General features: G+C 43.6%; 1 protein-coding gene across 1 annotated transcript; it reads right to left on the reverse strand.

The window, feature by feature from the left end:
* Positions 1-319: 319 nt before the first annotated feature.
* PYM1 (PYM homolog 1, exon junction complex associated factor) lies at positions 320-17,183 on the reverse strand. The gene is made up of 3 exons (XM_043446620.1): positions 17,101-17,183; positions 1,807-1,900; positions 320-1,272 (listed from the first exon to the last, which is right to left on the reverse strand). Exons 1-3 carry the CDS (start codon positions 17,132-17,134, stop codon positions 789-791), a joined length of 612 nt encoding a protein of 203 aa, XP_043302555.1. The 5' UTR covers positions 17,135-17,183; the 3' UTR covers positions 320-788.
* Positions 17,184-19,503: the final 2,320 nt, after the last annotated feature.

Raw genomic sequence — 19,503 nt, forward strand, 5'->3', positions numbered from 1 at the left:
CTCAATCCCTGATTGATGATTTTCAGAAATAAAGAGTAAGGGAGATACTAGGGCTCCATTGCTAGGCAGCACAATAATGATAATACATGCAAATTAATATCAAATTAAATTTGTTCTAAGTTACGTTTTATTATAACACTAATTTCTGTCCACTGAAGTCTGACAAACATGTACCAAAGTCAGTGTTGCTAATTTGGTGATACATGTAATTTTTGAAAAGCAAAAAAGAACACTACTCTGAACACTTAGCTTCCTGTGCCCAAATGAAGAGGATAAAACAACTGCTAGAAGCTGAAAAGAAAAGAGACAAAGCAAGACATGTTGTCTACTTGAGTTTATTCTGTTCTTTTTAAAAAAAGGAAAAAAAAAAAAAAAAGAGGTGAGGGATGGAAGGGGAGATAACCCATAAACACTGTGAACAGGAACCAAGACTCCAAGACTTGGGCGTGCTCCCCCAGTCCTCAACCTCAGTTCTCCAAGAGACTCCCACCCACCCAATTTTCTTTTAAACAAGACACCCAAATCAGCAGCAAAGGTACCTGGGATAGTCACTGAGATCGTGAACACTGGGGATAGGAGAGAGAGAGAGAGAAGTCCAAAAAAACAGGAGTTAGGGACAAAAGGGAAGGAATGAGGGAGAGGCTAGGCTCTGGAGGACGGAGTCGGGCCATGAGAAGTGGAAGTGAGCCAGTCCGGGGACACCCCTGCCGGCTGCTGCTGCCCACGCTCCCCCGGACCCCAGAGAGCCCACGGTTTATTCTGCGGTCCATCCCCTAATCCCCAGGGCCTCACAGGCCCAGCTCCAAGTCCTCAAGCTCCTCCTCCAACGCCCTCCTCCTCGCTAGCTTCTCCAGCTGCTCTCTGCTGGGCTGGCTGATCTCTCCAGCCTGGATCCGCTGCTGCAGCTCTTCCACCTGCCGAAGCTTCTTCTTTAGGTTCTTTATCTTCTTGGCCTTCTCAGTGGTGGCAGCTGAGTCGGGCTGGTCTGAGGCGGCCGTAGGCGCTGCCCGGGAGGCCTGTGGGGCACTGGGGACCTGGGCTGTCTCTCCCAGGGACACCTTCTCAAGAGTCCGGCTCAAGGCCTCCGCCTCCCCTTTCTCTTGCTGCTGCCGCCTCTTCTCCTTCCTCTTCAGGTTGCGTTTGGCGGTCTTGGAGAGGGCGGGCTCACCGCCTTCAGGCCTGGATGCGGTGACGGAGGCAGTGGCCTCTGGGCTCAGGCCGGGGGGCAATTCTGGTTTACTCTTGAAAAACTTCACATACTTGTTCTCATACCTGTGGGGAACAGTGTCAAAGAATCACTGACTTTTCGGGTCCTTTTCCCAGCCTCATAATTTACATCACCCTTTTCATTTTCCTGCTGCCTTCCTCTCCCTCCAGGCCCTCCCCGACTTTCCTCAGCTCTGCAGATTGGAGGGTCCCTAGGTTTTGGGGGCTCCTGCAATGCAGGAGACTCAGGCTGATCCCCTGGAGAAGGGAATGGCAGTCCACTCCAGTATTCTTGCCTGGGAAATCCTATGGACAGAGGAGCCTGGCGGGCTACAGTCCACGGGGCCACAGAGAGTCAGACCGAGTGACTAACACGCATGTAAGTCCTAAAGCCCTGGATCTCTGAGTGCCGCTGACAGACTCTGCTGATCAGAGGCCCGAGAAACGGGGCCGTCAGTCGCCTGGTTACTCCTCCCTCACTCACCCCTGGGTCCCAGCCCCTCCTTCCATTTCTTAGGATCTTGGGACCAGGAAATTCACATGTTCTTTCTTGCTGTATGGGGCCCATTAAATACCCCCGCCTCATGCCTAGCCACTCACACTGGGACCTCCTCCTGGGGCACATAGCCTTCTTTCACCCTCCGCTGCTTTCGCCAGGTCCCGTCAGGTCGCTGTGTTGAAGCGATGTACTTGCCTGAAATGGGAGAATTAAGTTGGACAGTTACTCTTAATTTTCAAATAGTTCCCAAGATGAAAGAATGCATGAGTGCACAGTTTCCCCCAGTCCCTTCCACCGAATGCACCCATTAAGGACTTCTTTTCTCATATCAACCTTTACTCTCTATTTACTGAGTGCCTATACCCTGTATAACACACCATTCCTGCCCTCAGGGAGTTTCTATCTTTATAATCTAGTTGGCAAGACAGGGCAGACACAGAGGAAGTTTAAAAAAACACAAGCGACATGAGGACATCAAAAGACAGTACATGAATAAGAAGCCAGAAAAGGCAAAAACAAGAATCCTAAGAGGGAAAATAACCAGAGATGTTATAGAAAAGAAGTTTTACTATGGTGGATGGTTAAAAACATTGGTCAACTTTCAGGAATCCATACTGTAGATATAAAAGGACCAGCACACAAGGCTATATGCAAAGGATGCTCACATTATAAGAATCTTGCTATATTATTTAAATTAGCAAAAAGCTGAAAGCAACTTGAATGGCCATCAACAGATGAGTGACCAAATAGATGTAGGTCATCGCAGGATATAACACCATGTTATTAAAAAAAAAAGTTAGATACAAATTAACTGACCTTGAATGGTATCCATGATATACTAAGTGAAAATGCAAGCTGCAGGCTGATATGTAGAGATCCTCAAACTTTTTTGTTTCAGAATCTCCCATACACTCTTATTTTGTAATATTATACATTTCATGATGACTTTTTTTTTTAAATCATAGCCATTAATGTTATCAGAAAACTCTTTACTGTGAAGCTGTTTTGCTCATAGTGGCAGATACAAGTTTTCCAAAATTCTAATTTCCACTTGACGGCTTGAATTTTATCACTGGCAATAAGCACTGTCAGTTGATTTCCATGAAACAACAGGCTCACTTCTTTCATTTACAGGAAAATGCCAATCAGATGCTCAGGTCTGAACTATAGTCTGTCAGTCTTTCTTTCAAGCAGAACAGAGTTCCATGAAAAGGCGGCTGGTTTAGCTCGCAAGCCAGACCACTGCGCCAGTGCTGTTTCCTGAGACATCATGTCCCTCCAGTGGGCAGCAGGGCCTCGAGTCTCCTCCCCGTTCAGCTCACAGAGAACAGCAACGAGAGGTGTAATTTTCAGTTACGGGTGAGTAAGTTCTGGGGCTATCAGGTACAGCATGGTGACTACAGACAGCGAAACTGAGTTATATACTCGAAAGTGGCTGTGAAGAGTTTCCATGCTCTCACCATAAATCAATGAAATGGTCATTATGAGAGGTAACGGTAAGTATGAGAGGTAACGGTAAGTATGAGAGGTAACGGTCATTATGAGAGGTAACGGTAAGTATGAGAGGTAACGGTCATTATGAGAGGTAACGGTAAGTATGAGAGGTAACGGTCATTATGTGTCCAACTGTTAACTGACCTTATTGTGGTAAAGCTTTCACAACGTATGTAGTGTATCAAATCAAATCACTGCATTGTACACCTATAACACTGTACATAATGTTTTATGTCATACCTCAATAATTCTGGAAAAATAATAGATAAAAAGATGTGCATTTAAGGGCCAGCCAGGGTTTAATCAAGTTAATAATTTTTAAACTTTTGAAATAAAAAAAAATTTTTGGCCATGCCTCTGGGCATGCGGGATCTTAGTTTTCTGACCAGCGATCAAACCTGTGCTCCCTACCGTGGGAGCGTGGAGTTTTAACCACTGCACCGCCAGGCAAGTCCAAAATTAATAATTTTTATTGCATCATGAGGACATTCTTAAGTGACACTGGCATTATTTATTATAAGCATGTGGCAGTGAGGAACAGTGACGAGTACAGTGTTGGTCCCGCCACCCTGATTAGTGCTGAAGGGTCACAGTTTTACCCACCATGCCTTCTGTACCCTCAACCCAGGCAAAGAGGCAAATAGCATCTTAGTATATTATCAAAATAGCTGTGCTGGTAGACCAGTGGAAAGGGTCTTAGGGAATCTCCAAGGCTCCTGGACAACATTTTGAGAAGTGCTGGTGTAGAGGAGGCCCCCATTCCTGTGGGGGCAAGGACAGGCACTCAGAGGCCCATAGGGTTTGTGCGTAGGGACAGCGGGGAGGTGTGGAGGACACATAACAAGACTATCAAGACTTTAATGCTGGTGACCTCAAGAGGGGTAACCTGGGACAAGAGGTGGTAGAAACCATTAACCTTTAATAACGTAAGTTTTAAAAACACGTATTTATATCTTGTGTTACACATGGTGTTGTTTTTTTTTTTTTTTACTATAACTTCTGTTTTAAAAAGGGGAAGCAAGAAAGTAAAAATGATTAAAAAAATAAAAAGTCTAGAGCCTCCCACATAGATTACACAAGTTATCTGTGTTCATAATGCAAATATCATTAATAAACTAAAACCAAAAAATGTGAAAGAAAAATGGGTAAGACTTCACAGGTAGGGGGGATGGAGAAAGAACAAACATGAGCCAAGAAAGGCTTGGACTGTGGGGATGCAAAGAACAGAAAACAGAGGCATACAGGAGAACCAGACAGTTCCTGCTGGGGAATACAAAGCTACGCTGAAAATTAAAAATAGGGCCATATCTCAGAAAGTCTTAAAAACAAGGTCAAGGAATTTGGAGTTTATCGGTGAATAAAAGAGGGACACTGAGCACATTGTTTGCGTAGCTCCAATAGTTCAGAGACAAAAATAAAAACTCCATAATGAGAAAACAGAGGCTCCACAGAGAGAGGATGGAGATTAGAGCTGGGCTTTGGAGAAAGACCCAAACTAAAGCAAATGAAAATGGAATGAGAATGGATTCTAAACAGAATTCTATTCTAAACCAAATTTCCAACATGGCAGTGTACAGGGCCTGGGCAGGAGATGGTGACTAGACCAGCCTGGCTGAATCAGGGCTGATGTAAAGTAAATGAGAGAATGTTCGGACTTCAAAGTGCCAGTTAAGGAGTTTAATATCTGGCACATGGCATGCATTCACTAAATAGCTGTCAAATGAATGAATCTTTTATCCAATGCAGAGTTTTAGGGCAATTAATCTGGCATGATGAAAAGATGAATTGTTAAGGGAAAACATTGGAAACTGGGGAAATCCGTTAGGAAAAAAAGACCGCAGTAATCCTGGCATGAGAAGAACTGGCTGAAAAAGGAAAGGAAGAGAACGATGCCAGATGTATTATCAAAGACACACCAGCACTCGGCAATTCACTGACGGGGGAGGGGCAAAGAGCTCTAAAGTCAAAGAACACACTCCGCTTCCTAATCCCAATCTCGGAAATGTAGCATGAGGAAACAGTCCCAACTGGAAAAAACAAAGAAAAAAGAGACAGTAGTCATGAAACCATGGCAGTATTTATAAATAGCAAAAAATTGAAAACAAACCACATCCAGTTATATAGGAATGGTTTACAATACAGCCAGTAAAAATGGTAATTTTAATCATTAATATGATGTAATGGAATGTAAAACATATATATACTATGATTTCTAATATTAAACGTTAGATTCATAAATTACAAAAAGAATGTGCAATATGAAAAGCTATGTTTGGTGACTGGATTATGAATAACTTTTCCTTTGAAAAATTCCCATTAATGTTGTTATATTGTGGGTTTTTAAAAATCTCATTTTGGGTTTCAGATCTAAATGGCTTAAAGAATGAGTACACAAAGGAGGGTGAAATTATTTTTGACCAGGTGACTTACAAAGATTTTATGTAGGACAAAGCAACTTTGTGATCTTGGGAAGACAAGCAGGATTTAGACAGGTGGGGGTAGGGGTGTGGTTATGAGGAAAGAGAAGAAAGGGAAGTATTTCAGGCTTATAGGACAACATAAACAAGGGACAAGTTATTCCAGTCATTCACCTACCTAAATTTCTTCCTGGATTCCTGTTTCCCTCAGGATATTTGGATGGACATGAAACCACACACAAAAGCCTTGACCCTGGTCCAGCCAGTCTCCAGCCTCTAAGCCACTCCCTGCTCTGGCCACGAAAATAGTCACAAACCTCCCCCATGCCTTTATTCTCTATGTTCTTCCTTTGGGTTGGAATAGACTTTTCTTTATTCTTAATGACTACTGGTCTTTAAATTTTTCTGGGCTCCAAAATCACTGCAGATGGTGACTGCAGCCATGAAATTAAAAGACGCTTACTCCTTGGAAGGAAAGTTATGACCAACCTAGACAGAGTATTAAAAAGCAGAGACATCACTTTGTCAACAAAGGTCCATCTAGTCAAGGCTATGGTTTTTCCAGTGGTCATGTATGGATATGAGAGTTGGACTATAAAGAAAGCTGAGTGCCAAAAAACTGATGCTTTTGAACTGTGGTGTTGGAGAAGACTCTTGAGAGTCCCTTGGACTCCAAGGAGATCCAACCAGCCCATCCTAAAGGATATCAGTCCTGGGTGTTCATTGGAAGGACTGATGCTGAAGCTGAAACTCCAATACTTTGGCCACCTGATGCGAAGAGTTGACTCATTGGAAAAGACCCTGATGCTGGGAGGGATTGGGGGCAGGAGGAGAAGGGGACAACAGAGGATGAGATGGCTGGATGGTATCACCGACTCGATGGGCATGGGTTTGGGTAAACTCCGGGAGTTGGTGGTGGACAGGGAGGCCTGGGGTGTTGCGGTTCATGGGGTCGCGAAGAGTCTGACAGGACTGAGCACTGAACTGAACTGGTCTTTAAAGGTCAAGTTCAAGTATAAACTCTTCAGTGAAGTCTTTCCTGACCTTTCCATCCCAAACCCATTTAGAAGTTGCCCTTTGTGCACCCACAGCACCTGTTTTGGCCTTTTATCAGGATCTAGTGTTTAACATGATTTGTTTGCTTGCTTGAGAGCAGAAACTTTGCCTTTGATCTTTGAAGCACAGGGCCTGAACCATGGAAGACTGTAATCAGTTCAAATTCAAATCAATTCAAATAAATAAATAAATCTAAATATCATATTAGGGAACAGTAAGAATCCAGTATATTTTGGGCAAAAAACACATGTAATGGGAAGAGACTAGAAGTCAGTCAGTCAGAATATGAAAGATATCCACCTCCTCTTGAGCTTGAACTCCAGCTTCCTAATGTGAGAGAACAATGCAGGCCATTAAGGGAGTGGAGATGATCTGCTCAAAGCAGTGCTTTAAGAAGATTACCCTGAAAATGTGTAACATAAACTAAAGGCAGAGGGGAAAAAAACAACAGTTGCAATGTGAGAAGACTTGATTTCAATGGTCTGTATGGATGTTGAAAAGAAAATGAAAGAAAAATTTATTATAAAGAGTAAGACAGGATCTGAAGACTGCCAACCTTTGAATGAGAGGAAATCATTTCACTACAGTGGATTTAATCTGGTGCTTTTCACGTTTTCTTGTTATTTTTCACAACATATCTGTGGGTACACGGGCACACAGTAATAACATTCTTCACACGTGGATTTTAAATGTTTATTGGGTACCTGCTGTTGTGGCAGGCACTGTAACAGGAGCTAGGGATACAACAATGAATAAATAAAGCAAGCAAGGGTCTTGCCTTCTTGGAGCATTCATTCTAATGAAAAAGAAAGGTAAGAACACAAACTAACTGCAATATCACTCTTGAATGTGGGCAATTTGGAGGAGAATATAAACTACTGATTTACAGAAAACCCAAAGAAGACAGTTTTGTGAATGACTAATTCGACTCTAGACAGTGTTTTTACAAGGAATTAAGGAGAGACAGCTAGAAACATACATTTAAGTAAACTGCATAGAGATTACAGTTGAAGGCTTAAGACTAGTAAAGATGGAATGTGAGAAAAGATAGAGACAGAAACTTCTTGAACAGCCGTCCTAACTGGAAACCCTTGGAGATACAAACAGCCCATTATCACAACGGAGCACCTATTTTATGTTATCTTTGGTTTCCCTCCCTGGCCTTGATGGTATCCAAGTGAAGTGAAGTGTCCGACTCTTTGCGACTCCGTGGACTACACAGCCATGGAATTCTTTAGCCCGGAATACTGGAGTGGGCAGTCTTCCCCTTCTCCAGGGGATCTTTCAAAGGTAAAGTCAAAAAGGAACGAGAGACTTACAGATTCCTAAACCTAGAAATAAAAACCATGGGCAGAATTATCAAGATTCTTAGGTAGCATCTTTTCTTTTTTTTAAGTATTTATTTACTTTTATTTATTTAATTTGGCTTTGTGGGTTAGTTGTGGTATGTGGATCTAGTTCCCTTACCAGGGATCAAACTCAGACCCCCTGCAGTGGAAGTGCAGCGTCTTAACCACTGGACTGCATGCAACAGTGCCCTCAGGAGGCATCTTTGAGAGAACCAAAAACAAAGAGGTTAGAGACTGCTACCCTCAGAACCTTGTACATTTTGTTATTTCCTCACATCTCCTATTTTGTAATCCTCAATCTGTTTTCTTAAATTGAAAAGGGCCTAGTTTTCGGGGTGGCAGGAAGACAGTGAAGATACGACACAGAAGGCTTCAAAGAACTCCAAGGGGTGACATGGAAGTGACTGTTAAAGGTGTGTCGAAGCCCTGGTGCCTGCTTCAGAGTTAAGATCAGGGTTACAGATCTGAGCCTGAGGATGACCTCGGGGCCACCAATTTTAAGATTCAGGTGTGGTTCCTAACATAGAATATTAAAACAGAAGACCTAGTTTGGAGGAGTGACTCCAGAAAAACAGTCCTGATTATTTCCCTCAAGAAAGAAAAGGTGTCAGCAGCACCAGGAAGTAATCCCAGAAAAGAAAGACTGGGACAGGACTATTGCATGGAGACCAAGGGTCTGAGGTTAGGCCAGGTGATTAACAGTATTAAATACTACAAAGGGATTAAGGAAAAGAAGAACTGAGAAGAAAAAGGTTATCAATTTTGGCAATTTGGAAATCCCTAATTATGTTAAAGAATACAACTCAGAAAAGTAAAGTGGTCAGAAGTCAGACTATAAATTAATTAAATGCAGTAAACATTTATTGAAAGCCTCCTATGAGAAAAATCCTCTACTAAATGCTATGGAAATTATCAAGATCAGTAAATTGGCCACCACTTTCAAGAAATTTACAGTTTATGTAAGGAGAAGGGTGGACAAGTTAGGTAAACAAAGAATAAGATAAAAATATAAATGTCTTGGGACTTCCCTGGAGGTCTGGTGGTTAAGACTCCCCTCTCCCAAGCAGGGGTCATGGATTTGATCTCTGGTTGGAGAACCAAGATCCCAAATGCTGCATGGTTCTGCCAAAAATACATAGATATAGATATATATGAATGTTTCAGGCATCCCTGAGAGACACTGATACACACTAATAGAAGACTTCAAGAGAATAAATAACCACACCCTATTTGATGGGGGAAGGTGACACAAAATTAGGAAAAACTCAGGGACTTGACCTCAAAGACTATGTAATAGTAGTTAATAATAACAACAGTAAATCAGTGGCTGATAATTGTGTAGGCAGAGAAAGAAAGGGCATTCTAAGAATAACAACAAGCGAAACTACGGCAGTGTAGGGACTTCTCTGGTGGTCCAGTGGCCGATCCTCTGCACTCCCGATGCAGAGGACACAAGTCTGGTCCCTGCTCAGGGAAACAGATCCCACATGCCACACCTAAGCGTTTGAAAGCCGCAACCAAGACCCAGTGCAGCCAAATAAACAAACGTGAGTAAATCAATAAGAGAACCTTTCAAAAGCAACACAATTTTTTCAAGTATTTATTTATCTGACAGAGCTGGATCTCAGCTGTGGCATGTGGGATCTAATTCACTGACCAGGGATCGAACATGGGGCCCCTCCATTGGGAACTCGGACTCTTAGCCATTGGACAACCAAGGAAGTCCCCAAAGCAACACAATTAAAAAAAAAAAAAAAAATGATGGCAGTGTAAAACTCACAGTATGTTGAGAACAATTAGGAAAGAACATTAGGAAGTGGCCAGAATACACCAGGAATTTTACATATACTACTGCACTGATTCTACACAGTAAGTAGATTATCATCATCTGCAGCTGAGGAAACAAAGTCCTCAAGAGATCCAAGATATGATTAAGATCACACAGGCAGCATGTATTAATACGTGCAATCTGACCTCAGTTCTGATGTGATCACCCATCAGCTTACTGATCTGCAGCTCACACACCAGCACACCGCCCTCTCCCCTGCTTTACACCACACCACTCAGTGTCACTGGAGGATTTGAGCAGAGACATGGTATGTGATGGGCTTCCCTTGTGGCTCAGCTGGTAAGGAATCCGCCTGCAATGCGGGAGACCTGGGTTCGATCCCTGGGTTGGGAAGATCCCCTGGAGAAGGGAAAGGCTACCCACTGCAGTATTCTGGCGTGGAGAATTCCATGGATAGTCCACGGGGTCACAAACAGTCAGACACAACTGAGCGACTTTCACAAGAATAGTATGTGATGATACTGTATTGAAAAGTGGTTTGTGCTCATACCAGAGGAGTATCTTTAATGTAAGAGCAAACAGGCTGTATGTTAATTTGATAGCCAATTCCAGAAAGAATATAGCAGCTACCCTTTATTAAGTGCTTGCTTCATGCCAATTAATATAAACATTCAGTATTTATATTAATTTGCCCAAACTTACAATGTCAGGAAACTGCAGAATTCAAATCCAAGCTGTGGGTCCTGAAGGCTATGCTTTTTACACTACTATTGTGTTATAAGTGAAAAAGAATACCAGAAAGTTCAACCTCACTAGTAATCAAAGGAAATAAAAATTAAAACAATAAAATATTATTTTAACCTATCAAAGCAGTAGAATTTTTTTTTTTTTAGCAGTAGAATTTTTAAAGATGAGAATTCCAATGTAGTCAAAGAAGTGCTGAAACCAGTATTTTCACATATTGTCAATGGTAAAATACTTTAGAAAGCAATCTAAGCAAGAGAATAAAGTAGTCCTAACATTTAGCAGCATTTCCATAAAATATCATTATATATAACACTACTTTTGTAAGATATTAACAAGGGTTACCCCCCAAAATTTGTTAAGTTTGAGAAATTATGGGTTAAACACAGGAAAAAAATTTTTTTTGTTCTTATCAACAAAGACTTAAACACATTATGTTCTTATTCATGTGAATATTCTGATGGGAATATGGTTTAGTGTTTCCCAAATTTATTTGACCACAGGAACCTTATTTTTATTTTAGCCTTTTATTTTATGGCACATCTCAGAGGACTACTAAGTATTCTGAGAGTTACATCCTGGAAAGCATAGCCATTCAGTATGATCCAAATTATGTTAAACAGAGAATGCTTTATATGTGCATAGGAAGAAAAACTAAAAGGAAATATTAACTGTAGTCATCTTGGACTTGCCAAACATGCATGTGACTTATACTTAACACTAGTTATGAAAATATTTTCCAAGTTTTCTATAATCAATATGAATTCTATAATTAATTAAAAATAAATAAAAGTTTGTACCCTCTAATCCAGTAAGTCTATCTCTGAGAAATCTATCCTAAGAAAAAATCCTAAATGCAGACAAAAACATTCATCGACTTATTGTAACAAAACTTCTATAAACAATCTGGAAGTCCAATAACAGAAAAAAGGTTAAGAGAGGGTGCATGCTCAAACAATAAAACACTCTGCCAGTATTTTGAAAGATGTTTACAAAGAGTTTTTAATAGCAAGGAAAAATATTTCTGTCATGAGGTTAAATGAAAAGGTAACACATAAAAACGTAAATACCGTATGATTAAAAAATGTTCTTAAAGTGCACAGAAAAATAAAGATCAGAAAGGTATATGCCAAATTTAACAGTTGACAAATTATACTGAACAAACATTACATAATTAAACTGCACTTGAGCAGTAATATGGTAACCGTGTGTCAGATGAGAGGGGGAGGGGGAGGGGGGCAGAGCAACTGCTTAGGAGGTCATGGCAGTATCTGCAGGATAAAGGAAACTAGAATTCTATCAGGCAGTTAGACTGACCCAAGTACCCTGCTTGACACTTTGCACGTGTAATCTCTTCTAAGCCCGACCTCACATAACTAACAGTCACAGAGCCGCTCCTCGGGTACCGGCCGCCTGCTTCCTCAGGACCTAGGTGCTTTCTTAGGAGTTCCCTGGTGGCTCAGACGGTATAAAGCGTCTGCTTACAATGTGGGAGACCCGGGTTTGATCCCTGAGTCAGGAAGATCCCCTGGAGAAGGAAATGGCAATCCGCTCCAGTACTCTTGCCTGGAAAATCCCATGGACACAAGAGCCTGGTAGGCTACAGTCCATAGGGTCACAAAGAGTCAGACTTGACTGAGCGACTTCACTTTCTTTCTTTCTTTTCTATGTGCTAGACATGTACGTTATTTCATTTAAATGTTAATTAATTCTCACAATAATCCTATAATGTAGGAGTTACTATTCCTATTTCACTGATAAGAAAACTAAGTCTTGGATTCCCTAGGTTTAAAATTCCCAGGCCATATAGTTAACAAATATTGAAGATGGAATAATGGTAATAGCAGCAGGAGGAGAAAAATGATACTTTGATTGGGGGGTGGGATTGAAAGACAATGCGAAAATAACACTCCAGTTACATTTGTTGATAATAACAAAAACCTCTAGTGCTCTGATCTTGGTTTCCTACATCATTCTTTAAAAAGAACAAGGGTTCCTTGAAGAAATAGACGATTTTAGGTCTGGGACAGGAAATATACAAGATGAGCCTGGAGCACCTTCTAGTGCCAAAAAAGAAGCACTAAAAAAAAAAAAAAACCCAAAACAACAAAAACCTACACTGATGAGGGTATGTCAAAGGGACACAGGGCCAACTAAAAGAGCTCTCAATGTTCAAAGCTGGAACATCTGAACAGTAAAATAAGTAAAATAACCCAAAGTCCATATTGATAACAAATAAATTCAGTTCAGTTCAGTCACTCAGTTGTGTCTGACTCTTTGCAACCCCATGGACTGCAACACACCAGGCTTTCCTGTCCATCAATAAATTACTGAATAAATATATGGTGGAGAAGAGAAAAATCTCCTGTGCAGATGAATTCCAAACAACGTGTATAAGTATTACATCCTTAAGGAAGGGAGTGTAACTCTTTAGGTGTGGGCTGTGGATAGTGACTTTCTTCTGAAGAGTACAGAACAGAAAGGAGAAGGGACAAAAGTGACTTCACAGCAGAGAAATCTTACAAGTACCACCTGGGAGGGAAACCACAGTAACTATCAAGAGTAAAAAGAATCTATGTGATACTATGTAACTTCAATATGATATGATGAAAATGTCACTTTACTTCTATGGTCCTTCCCTAAAAAGCACTTAATACCGGTCTAATCATGAGAAAAACATCAAATTCCTACAGAGGGAATCCTACAAAAATACCTGATCAATACGCCTCAAAATTGTCAAGGTCATCAAAAACAAGAAAAGTCTGAGAATCTCTCAGAGCTGAAGGTGACATGAGAACTAAATCTAATAAGGGATCCTGGAACAGAAAAAAAAAAAAAGGTAAAAACTGAGAAAATCTGAGTAATGTATGGGCCTTAGTTTATAATGTTTCCCTGGTAGCTCAGATGGTAAAGAATCTGCCTGCAATGCAGGAGACCCCAGTTTGATTCCCGGGTTGGGAAGATCCGCTGGAGAAGGGATAGGCTCCCCACTCCAGTATTCTTGGGCTTCCCTGGTGGCTCAGCTGATGAAGAATCCGCCTGCAATGCAGGAGACCTGGGTTTGATCCGTGGGTTGGAATACTGGTTCATTAACTGCAATAATGATCTCATACTAATGTATGATGTTAATAACGGGAAACTGAGTTTAAGGTATATAGGAATTGTATCATTTTCTCAATTTTTCTATAAATCTAAAACTGCTCTAAAAATAGTCTATTTAAAATTTTAGAAGGGAGAAAGAAAGAGAGAAATGATGTAATGAGTACATCTTAGGTTGGCTAGAACAATGGTGCCTTTAGCAGAAATAAGGAAGGAAAAACTGATAATGATTTTGGTCAGACTGGATTTAAGGTCTGACAGTATATCCAAGAATAAAAGCTACTCACTGAACAATTAGAAAAGGGAACTGACAACCCAGGAGAGAAGTTGGTGCTAGAAAGAAGCCACTGCAAAGACTTAAGTAACAGGGAACGTCCTGGCAGGCCAGTGGTTAGGAGATTCATTCGGCACTTTCACTGCTGTGACCTGGGTTCAATCCCTGGTCAGGGAACTAAGATTCCGAAAGCCGTGAGGCCAAAAAAGAAAAAAAAAGTTAAGGAACAAGTAAGCAGTAAGGAAATGGAAATAGTATGTGTGAACCTGATATTCAAATCAGGCTATGAACAGGAAGGAAACAGAAATAACAGACCTTAACTTCTCAATGAAATAGAAAGTGAGGCCATTTGCCACAAGAAGGGAAAGTCACAGAGAGCTGAGAAAGGTAGGGGAAATAGCCACGTTAGGATGTAAGCATATGGAGAAAGAAGAACTGGATGCAACTTCCCTGGTGATCCAGCCACTAAGACTCTGTGTTCCTAAGGCAGAAGGCCCAGGTTTGATCCCTGGTCAGGAAACTAGAATCCACATGCGGCCACTAAAAGTCTGCATGCGACAACTAAAGACTGGGAGCAGCCAAATAAATTTTTTAAAAAAATTTTTTTTAATAGAAGAATTGGAGAAAATCCATGACCTTGGCAGAAGTTAACATTGTTATATTATACCGAATGTGCTACTGTCCATGCCTTTTCTCTAGCCATGCGCTGTGGCCTAGAAGCAGAAGCCAAGAAAAAATTTGATGGGTATGATTCAAGATAACAGAAGTGCTTGCTTAGTACAGGAGATCAAAATGAATGAAGAAAGCAATGAGGATAGTGACTGGTCACAGAGGTCCATCAGGGCAGCATCACAAGTAGTCACAATGGAGACTTCCCCGGTGGCGCAGTGGATAAGAGTCCATCTGCCAGTGCGAGGGACAGCAGTTGGATCCCTGGTCCAGGAAAATCCCACGTGATGGCCAGCAACCAAGCGCACGCGGCCCGACTACAGAGCCCGAGTGCTGCCAGCCTCTGGCGCCTGTGCGCAGAGCCTGTGCTCCACCACAAGGAGAAGCCCGAGCACCGAGGACGAGCCCCTGCTCCCAGCGAGAGAACGCCATGCGCAACAAGAGACCCAGCTCAACCAAAAGTTAGTTAATTTTTCAAAAACTAAAAAAAAAAAAGAAACAGTAGTCATAAAGGTGCTGGTAGACTCAATGAAATGAAATGGAAAAGAGGTCAAGGACCAGAGAAACTAAGGAGCGCAAAAAGCTGACTCTATGGGTTTGTGGAAGTAAAAAAGGTGACTGAGTCAGGAAGCTGAAACAAGTGATGGGGAGCTCTGGCGCTGGTGGTGGTCTGTGAGGTAAGATATGTAGCAGGTCCAGATGGCAGTGGTTCTGATGTGTAGCTGGCTTGAAAATTCAAAGGAAAATCAATAATCTCACGTTGAGGAATTATAAAAGTATTGCAGGGACTTCCCTGTTGGTCTAGGGGTTAAAAGTCCGCCTTGCAAGGCAGAGGACACAGGTTCAATCCCTGGTAGGGGAACTAAGTCTGCGTGACCAAACGGAAGATTTTACATGACACAACAAAAACCCCCCTGTGTGGATGCAGCCAAATAAATAATAAATGTGCATCCTTAAGTGTCCCATAGATGCTGAGCGGAGACACTGAGAAACAGAATGGAACGATATGATACGTCTCGTCCTTGTGGGCAGCGGACGTTGGCCCTGAAGTTTTAGAGAAAATGCCACAATTACTTGGCAACATCTTCCAGAATTACAGTGACAGGGGTAGATCAATGACCTGGAAACAGCAAGGGAAAGCAAAACAGCAGCGTGACTCCTCCTCTTCTACACGGTCACATGAGAACAGAAGACGCCTCTTGGGGGGGGAAGGTGAGATGCCATATCCGAATTTTCATTAAATCAGTTTAAAGAAAAGTTAGTAAGTAGAAATGTACTGCACAATGAGTAATATTTTCAAAGCACACATCAAAAGAGGCAAATTGAAGAAGTACCTACTATGTAGAGAGCAAGAGAAGTTGTACCACTTTGAAAGGTGATGTTGCAGAGAAGTAGCAGAGACTTGGGTTGTCATTAGATACCATATTAGAGGTGGGTTGAGAAGTAACATGGAAAACAAGAAAAGCAAGAGGCATAAAAGGTATATTTTAAAACAGACTGCATGTACCAAAGTACACACACACACTCACTTCTATAGAATACAAATACACAATGAGGACTACAAAAAACAGTAACTCCTTGCCTTGCACAGCATTTTATAAATCGCTTTCACATATACTATCTTATTCGACTGTCACTGAATAGATACGCACATTTTTCCTAAAGATGAGGAGATGAGGACGGGGCACAGAAAAAATGAAAATCCTGATTCCCAGTTTTCAACGTATCAACCTCACATACATAGCAGACACTTCAGCATCTCAATCAGCCAGGTTGGAACATCTTCCCTGACCAGAAGAAACAGTGGGTTCTATAAACTTGTCAGAGGACTTCAGAGGCCACTAGACACCTTCTCGTTTACCTTCTACCACCTCAGATCCCTCAACTCTTATCACCATCACCAGAGAAGGTACCGAAGGGTGACGGGTGGTGTCATCAAAGAGAGAACTCCAGCTGAAAGTTGTATTAGGTTCCTCTTCCCCTCACACCTCTGGACCTCAGTGACCCAACAACTAAGATGAGGAAGAGTGGAAAAAGAACTATGTAGCAATGAGGAGGTCTCCAACAGATACATCTTCGATAAACAGTATTTAAACGGGGCTCCGGTAGAGGAGAAAGCATGTACACTGAGAGATGGGGGAGGGGAAAAGGGGGGATCAGGAATTGGAGGGAATTGAGAGTGCAGGCGCCCCCAAGGCTGAAGAACCCAAAAGAGATATGGGAGCTCCAACTGCTGGAGAAAAGCTAAGGGCCCGTGAGGGTCCTGGATCAAGGACCAGCACTGAAGGACCCCAGGGCTTGGGTGACCGGAAGCGGAGACCCCCAAACAAGAGACCAGAAGGGGGCGCAGGTGACAGCCCGTAGGAGAGAATGAATGGGGAAGGCGGTCCGGAGGGCGGGGCAAAGGAGGGGCCCCGGTATGGGCGGGGCACAGACCCCTTTCTAAGTCCGAACCCCTGCCCCGAGAGCCCGGGGAGAAGCGGCTCCGCGACTCCCGCACTCACCGCCGGTCTCGTCAGTTACATAGGGAGTCGCCATCTTGAAAACGCAAACCACTTCCGGCGTGAGCGGGCTGGGGTCCCGCCCCCCTCCCCACCGGAAGTGGAGTCCAGATCGTAACAAGCCACCATTTTAGTCTTAAAGGGAGAGTACACCATTTGGTGGACAGAAGTGAAGGAGGCGGAAAGAAGCTGAAGACTAAAATAAAATAGGAGCCGTAGCCTCTTTTACTGCCATTGATGCCAGTATTGAGCGCCTGCTGCGTATATAGCAGTTCTCTGAGCGCCGAGAGGAGTTCCGAGGCACAGCCCCTACCCTTGCAGGCAGTCTTCGTCTGTCTAGGACCTGCGGGAGAAAACGGGGCAAGGCCCACCTGCCTCCAGAAGGCGGGGGAGGGGGAAGGCTAGTAAACGAGGAAAAGAAGGATATTCAGGTCCTGGCCTGCGCCCAGGTTCCAGAGCCGCCTGGGGATACGGGGCGGGGGAGGCAAGCTCCGGGAACGCACCGGGGCGCACCAGTGTTGGGGGCGAACGCAAGACCCCAACTGACCCTCTCTTAGAAGGTGGGGAGGTAGAAATCGCGCGCCGATTGCCCTTGGCCGCTCAGCACAACCCTCCCGAGAGAGACGCGCGAGAGGGACGTGCAAGGCCGAGGGCGCTGCCTGTCGGTCATTTGTCCCCGCAGCTACAGGGTTGCCGGCGACTTCTACGGCTGAGAAGGCGCGGCGGGCGGGCGGGGCGGACAGCCCGGACCTGGCCCTGCCCCTGGGGCGGCCCCAGGGACTCGGGCGGCGAAGTGACGACGGTCCAAGTTTGCTCAGGCCTTCGACCCGGGAGCCTCCTCGGGCTCGCCCCAGGGTCAGAGGGTGAGGTGAAGGCTGCTGGGCGGACCCAATTAGTAGTCTAATTAACCTCGGCCACGTCTCAGTGCTCTGGGGATCCAACTCCGGGCAAAACGCCAATAATCTGAGCCGTACGGTCGCTCCCTTTGCAGCCCTGCCCGGCCCCGTGTCTGCCTTTTCTTTAGGAACCCAAATGTTCTCCCGCCCCCGCTGTTTGCGGCAGCTCTGGTTCCTTCTGGGCTAAGTCCTGCTAAACTCGTTTCCCCCGCAGCTTGGGAGGGGCCGGCTACAGGTTCCCCTCCTCTGCTCAGGTGTCTGCCCTGCCCTCCCCCACCCGCCGTGTTGTTTTTTCCTCATCAACAGTTTTATCTTCCTCCAGATACCCACTTGGGCCTAGGTTAATGTCCAACAGAAAAAGTGACCACCTCCAACACTAGGCTGCATGTCCCACTTAAAAAAAAAAAAGACAAAAAACCCAGCTGAGAGCAATGGCTGACTAGGAATTTACTAAAGCTTTGAAATGAAGCTTCAGAAGTTTTATGGGGTCACAGCTTGCCTTCTCTCCCATACTCCACCTTCCTGACTTCCACCAGAGGCCCAGCTCTGAAAATCTCAAAAAGACTCGTGTAAAAACTGATATGCATTCAACACGTAGTCATTCCAAGTGTTCCAACATTGCCGTCCTTAACCCTTGCTCTTCTTTCACCGCCCGTGCTTCAGCCCTGCGGGATCTCCTTTTCATAACCCTGTTACTATTGATTAAAGGTAAGGGTGAGATGAAGTCTCTTAAAAACTAGAGGAATGCATTGTTCCTGCCTGTACTATCTGAGGAGTACTTTATGCAAGAATCAGTCCTAAAGTGGCTCCAGTTGACCACCCAACCCTAGGCCCCCCACTGTGCCCTCAGACATCCTGTCTCAGCTCTGGGACTGACAGGAAGTGAAACTCAATTGTCTGCATAGCAGACCTGCTTGGGACCCAGCCCTGAACCCCGGATGTGCCACCTCCCCCGCCCCCCCAGGAGGAAGAAGAGAACGGAGAGGCTGGGGAGAACAAGGCTGTTGTTTTTTCCTTTCCCTTTGTTCGTTGCGGTTTCTTTCTTTCTGATTTTTATGATGTGGTTGATTAAAGAAATGAGCACCTGGAGCTGTAGGCATCAGAAGCCTCCTCCTTAGATGTTTCTTGGCCTTTCTTCCTCTCACCCCCACCAGTAAGTTACTGGGGTATGATGGAGCACAGATCTTGAAGACAACTCAAGCCCAGAGTATAATTGATTCCATCTTGTTCTTTATTAGAGGCGTCATCTCATGCCCCACTTTGAAGTCTCAAAAAAATGTCTTAAAAGGAATATCTTTAACTTCGTGTAGGAACATAGCTGAGCATGACTGAAAAACAGACGTACATAGGGTGCTAGCACTACCAATGTTACTTGCGAGGAAAGCTGGGCTCCTTGAGGATTAGTATCATGCCAGGATTCCTAGGTGAGGGGCACAGGGGCATAGAACTGATTGGAAGAGGGGCTGGGGGGCCTGTTCTTACATCATTCAGGATGGCTGACACACATACC

Source organism: Cervus canadensis, chromosome 25 (assembly GCF_019320065.1).
Source record: "Cervus canadensis isolate Bull #8, Minnesota chromosome 25, ASM1932006v1, whole genome shotgun sequence".
Taxonomy (NCBI): Eukaryota; Metazoa; Chordata; class Mammalia; order Artiodactyla; family Cervidae; genus Cervus; species Cervus canadensis.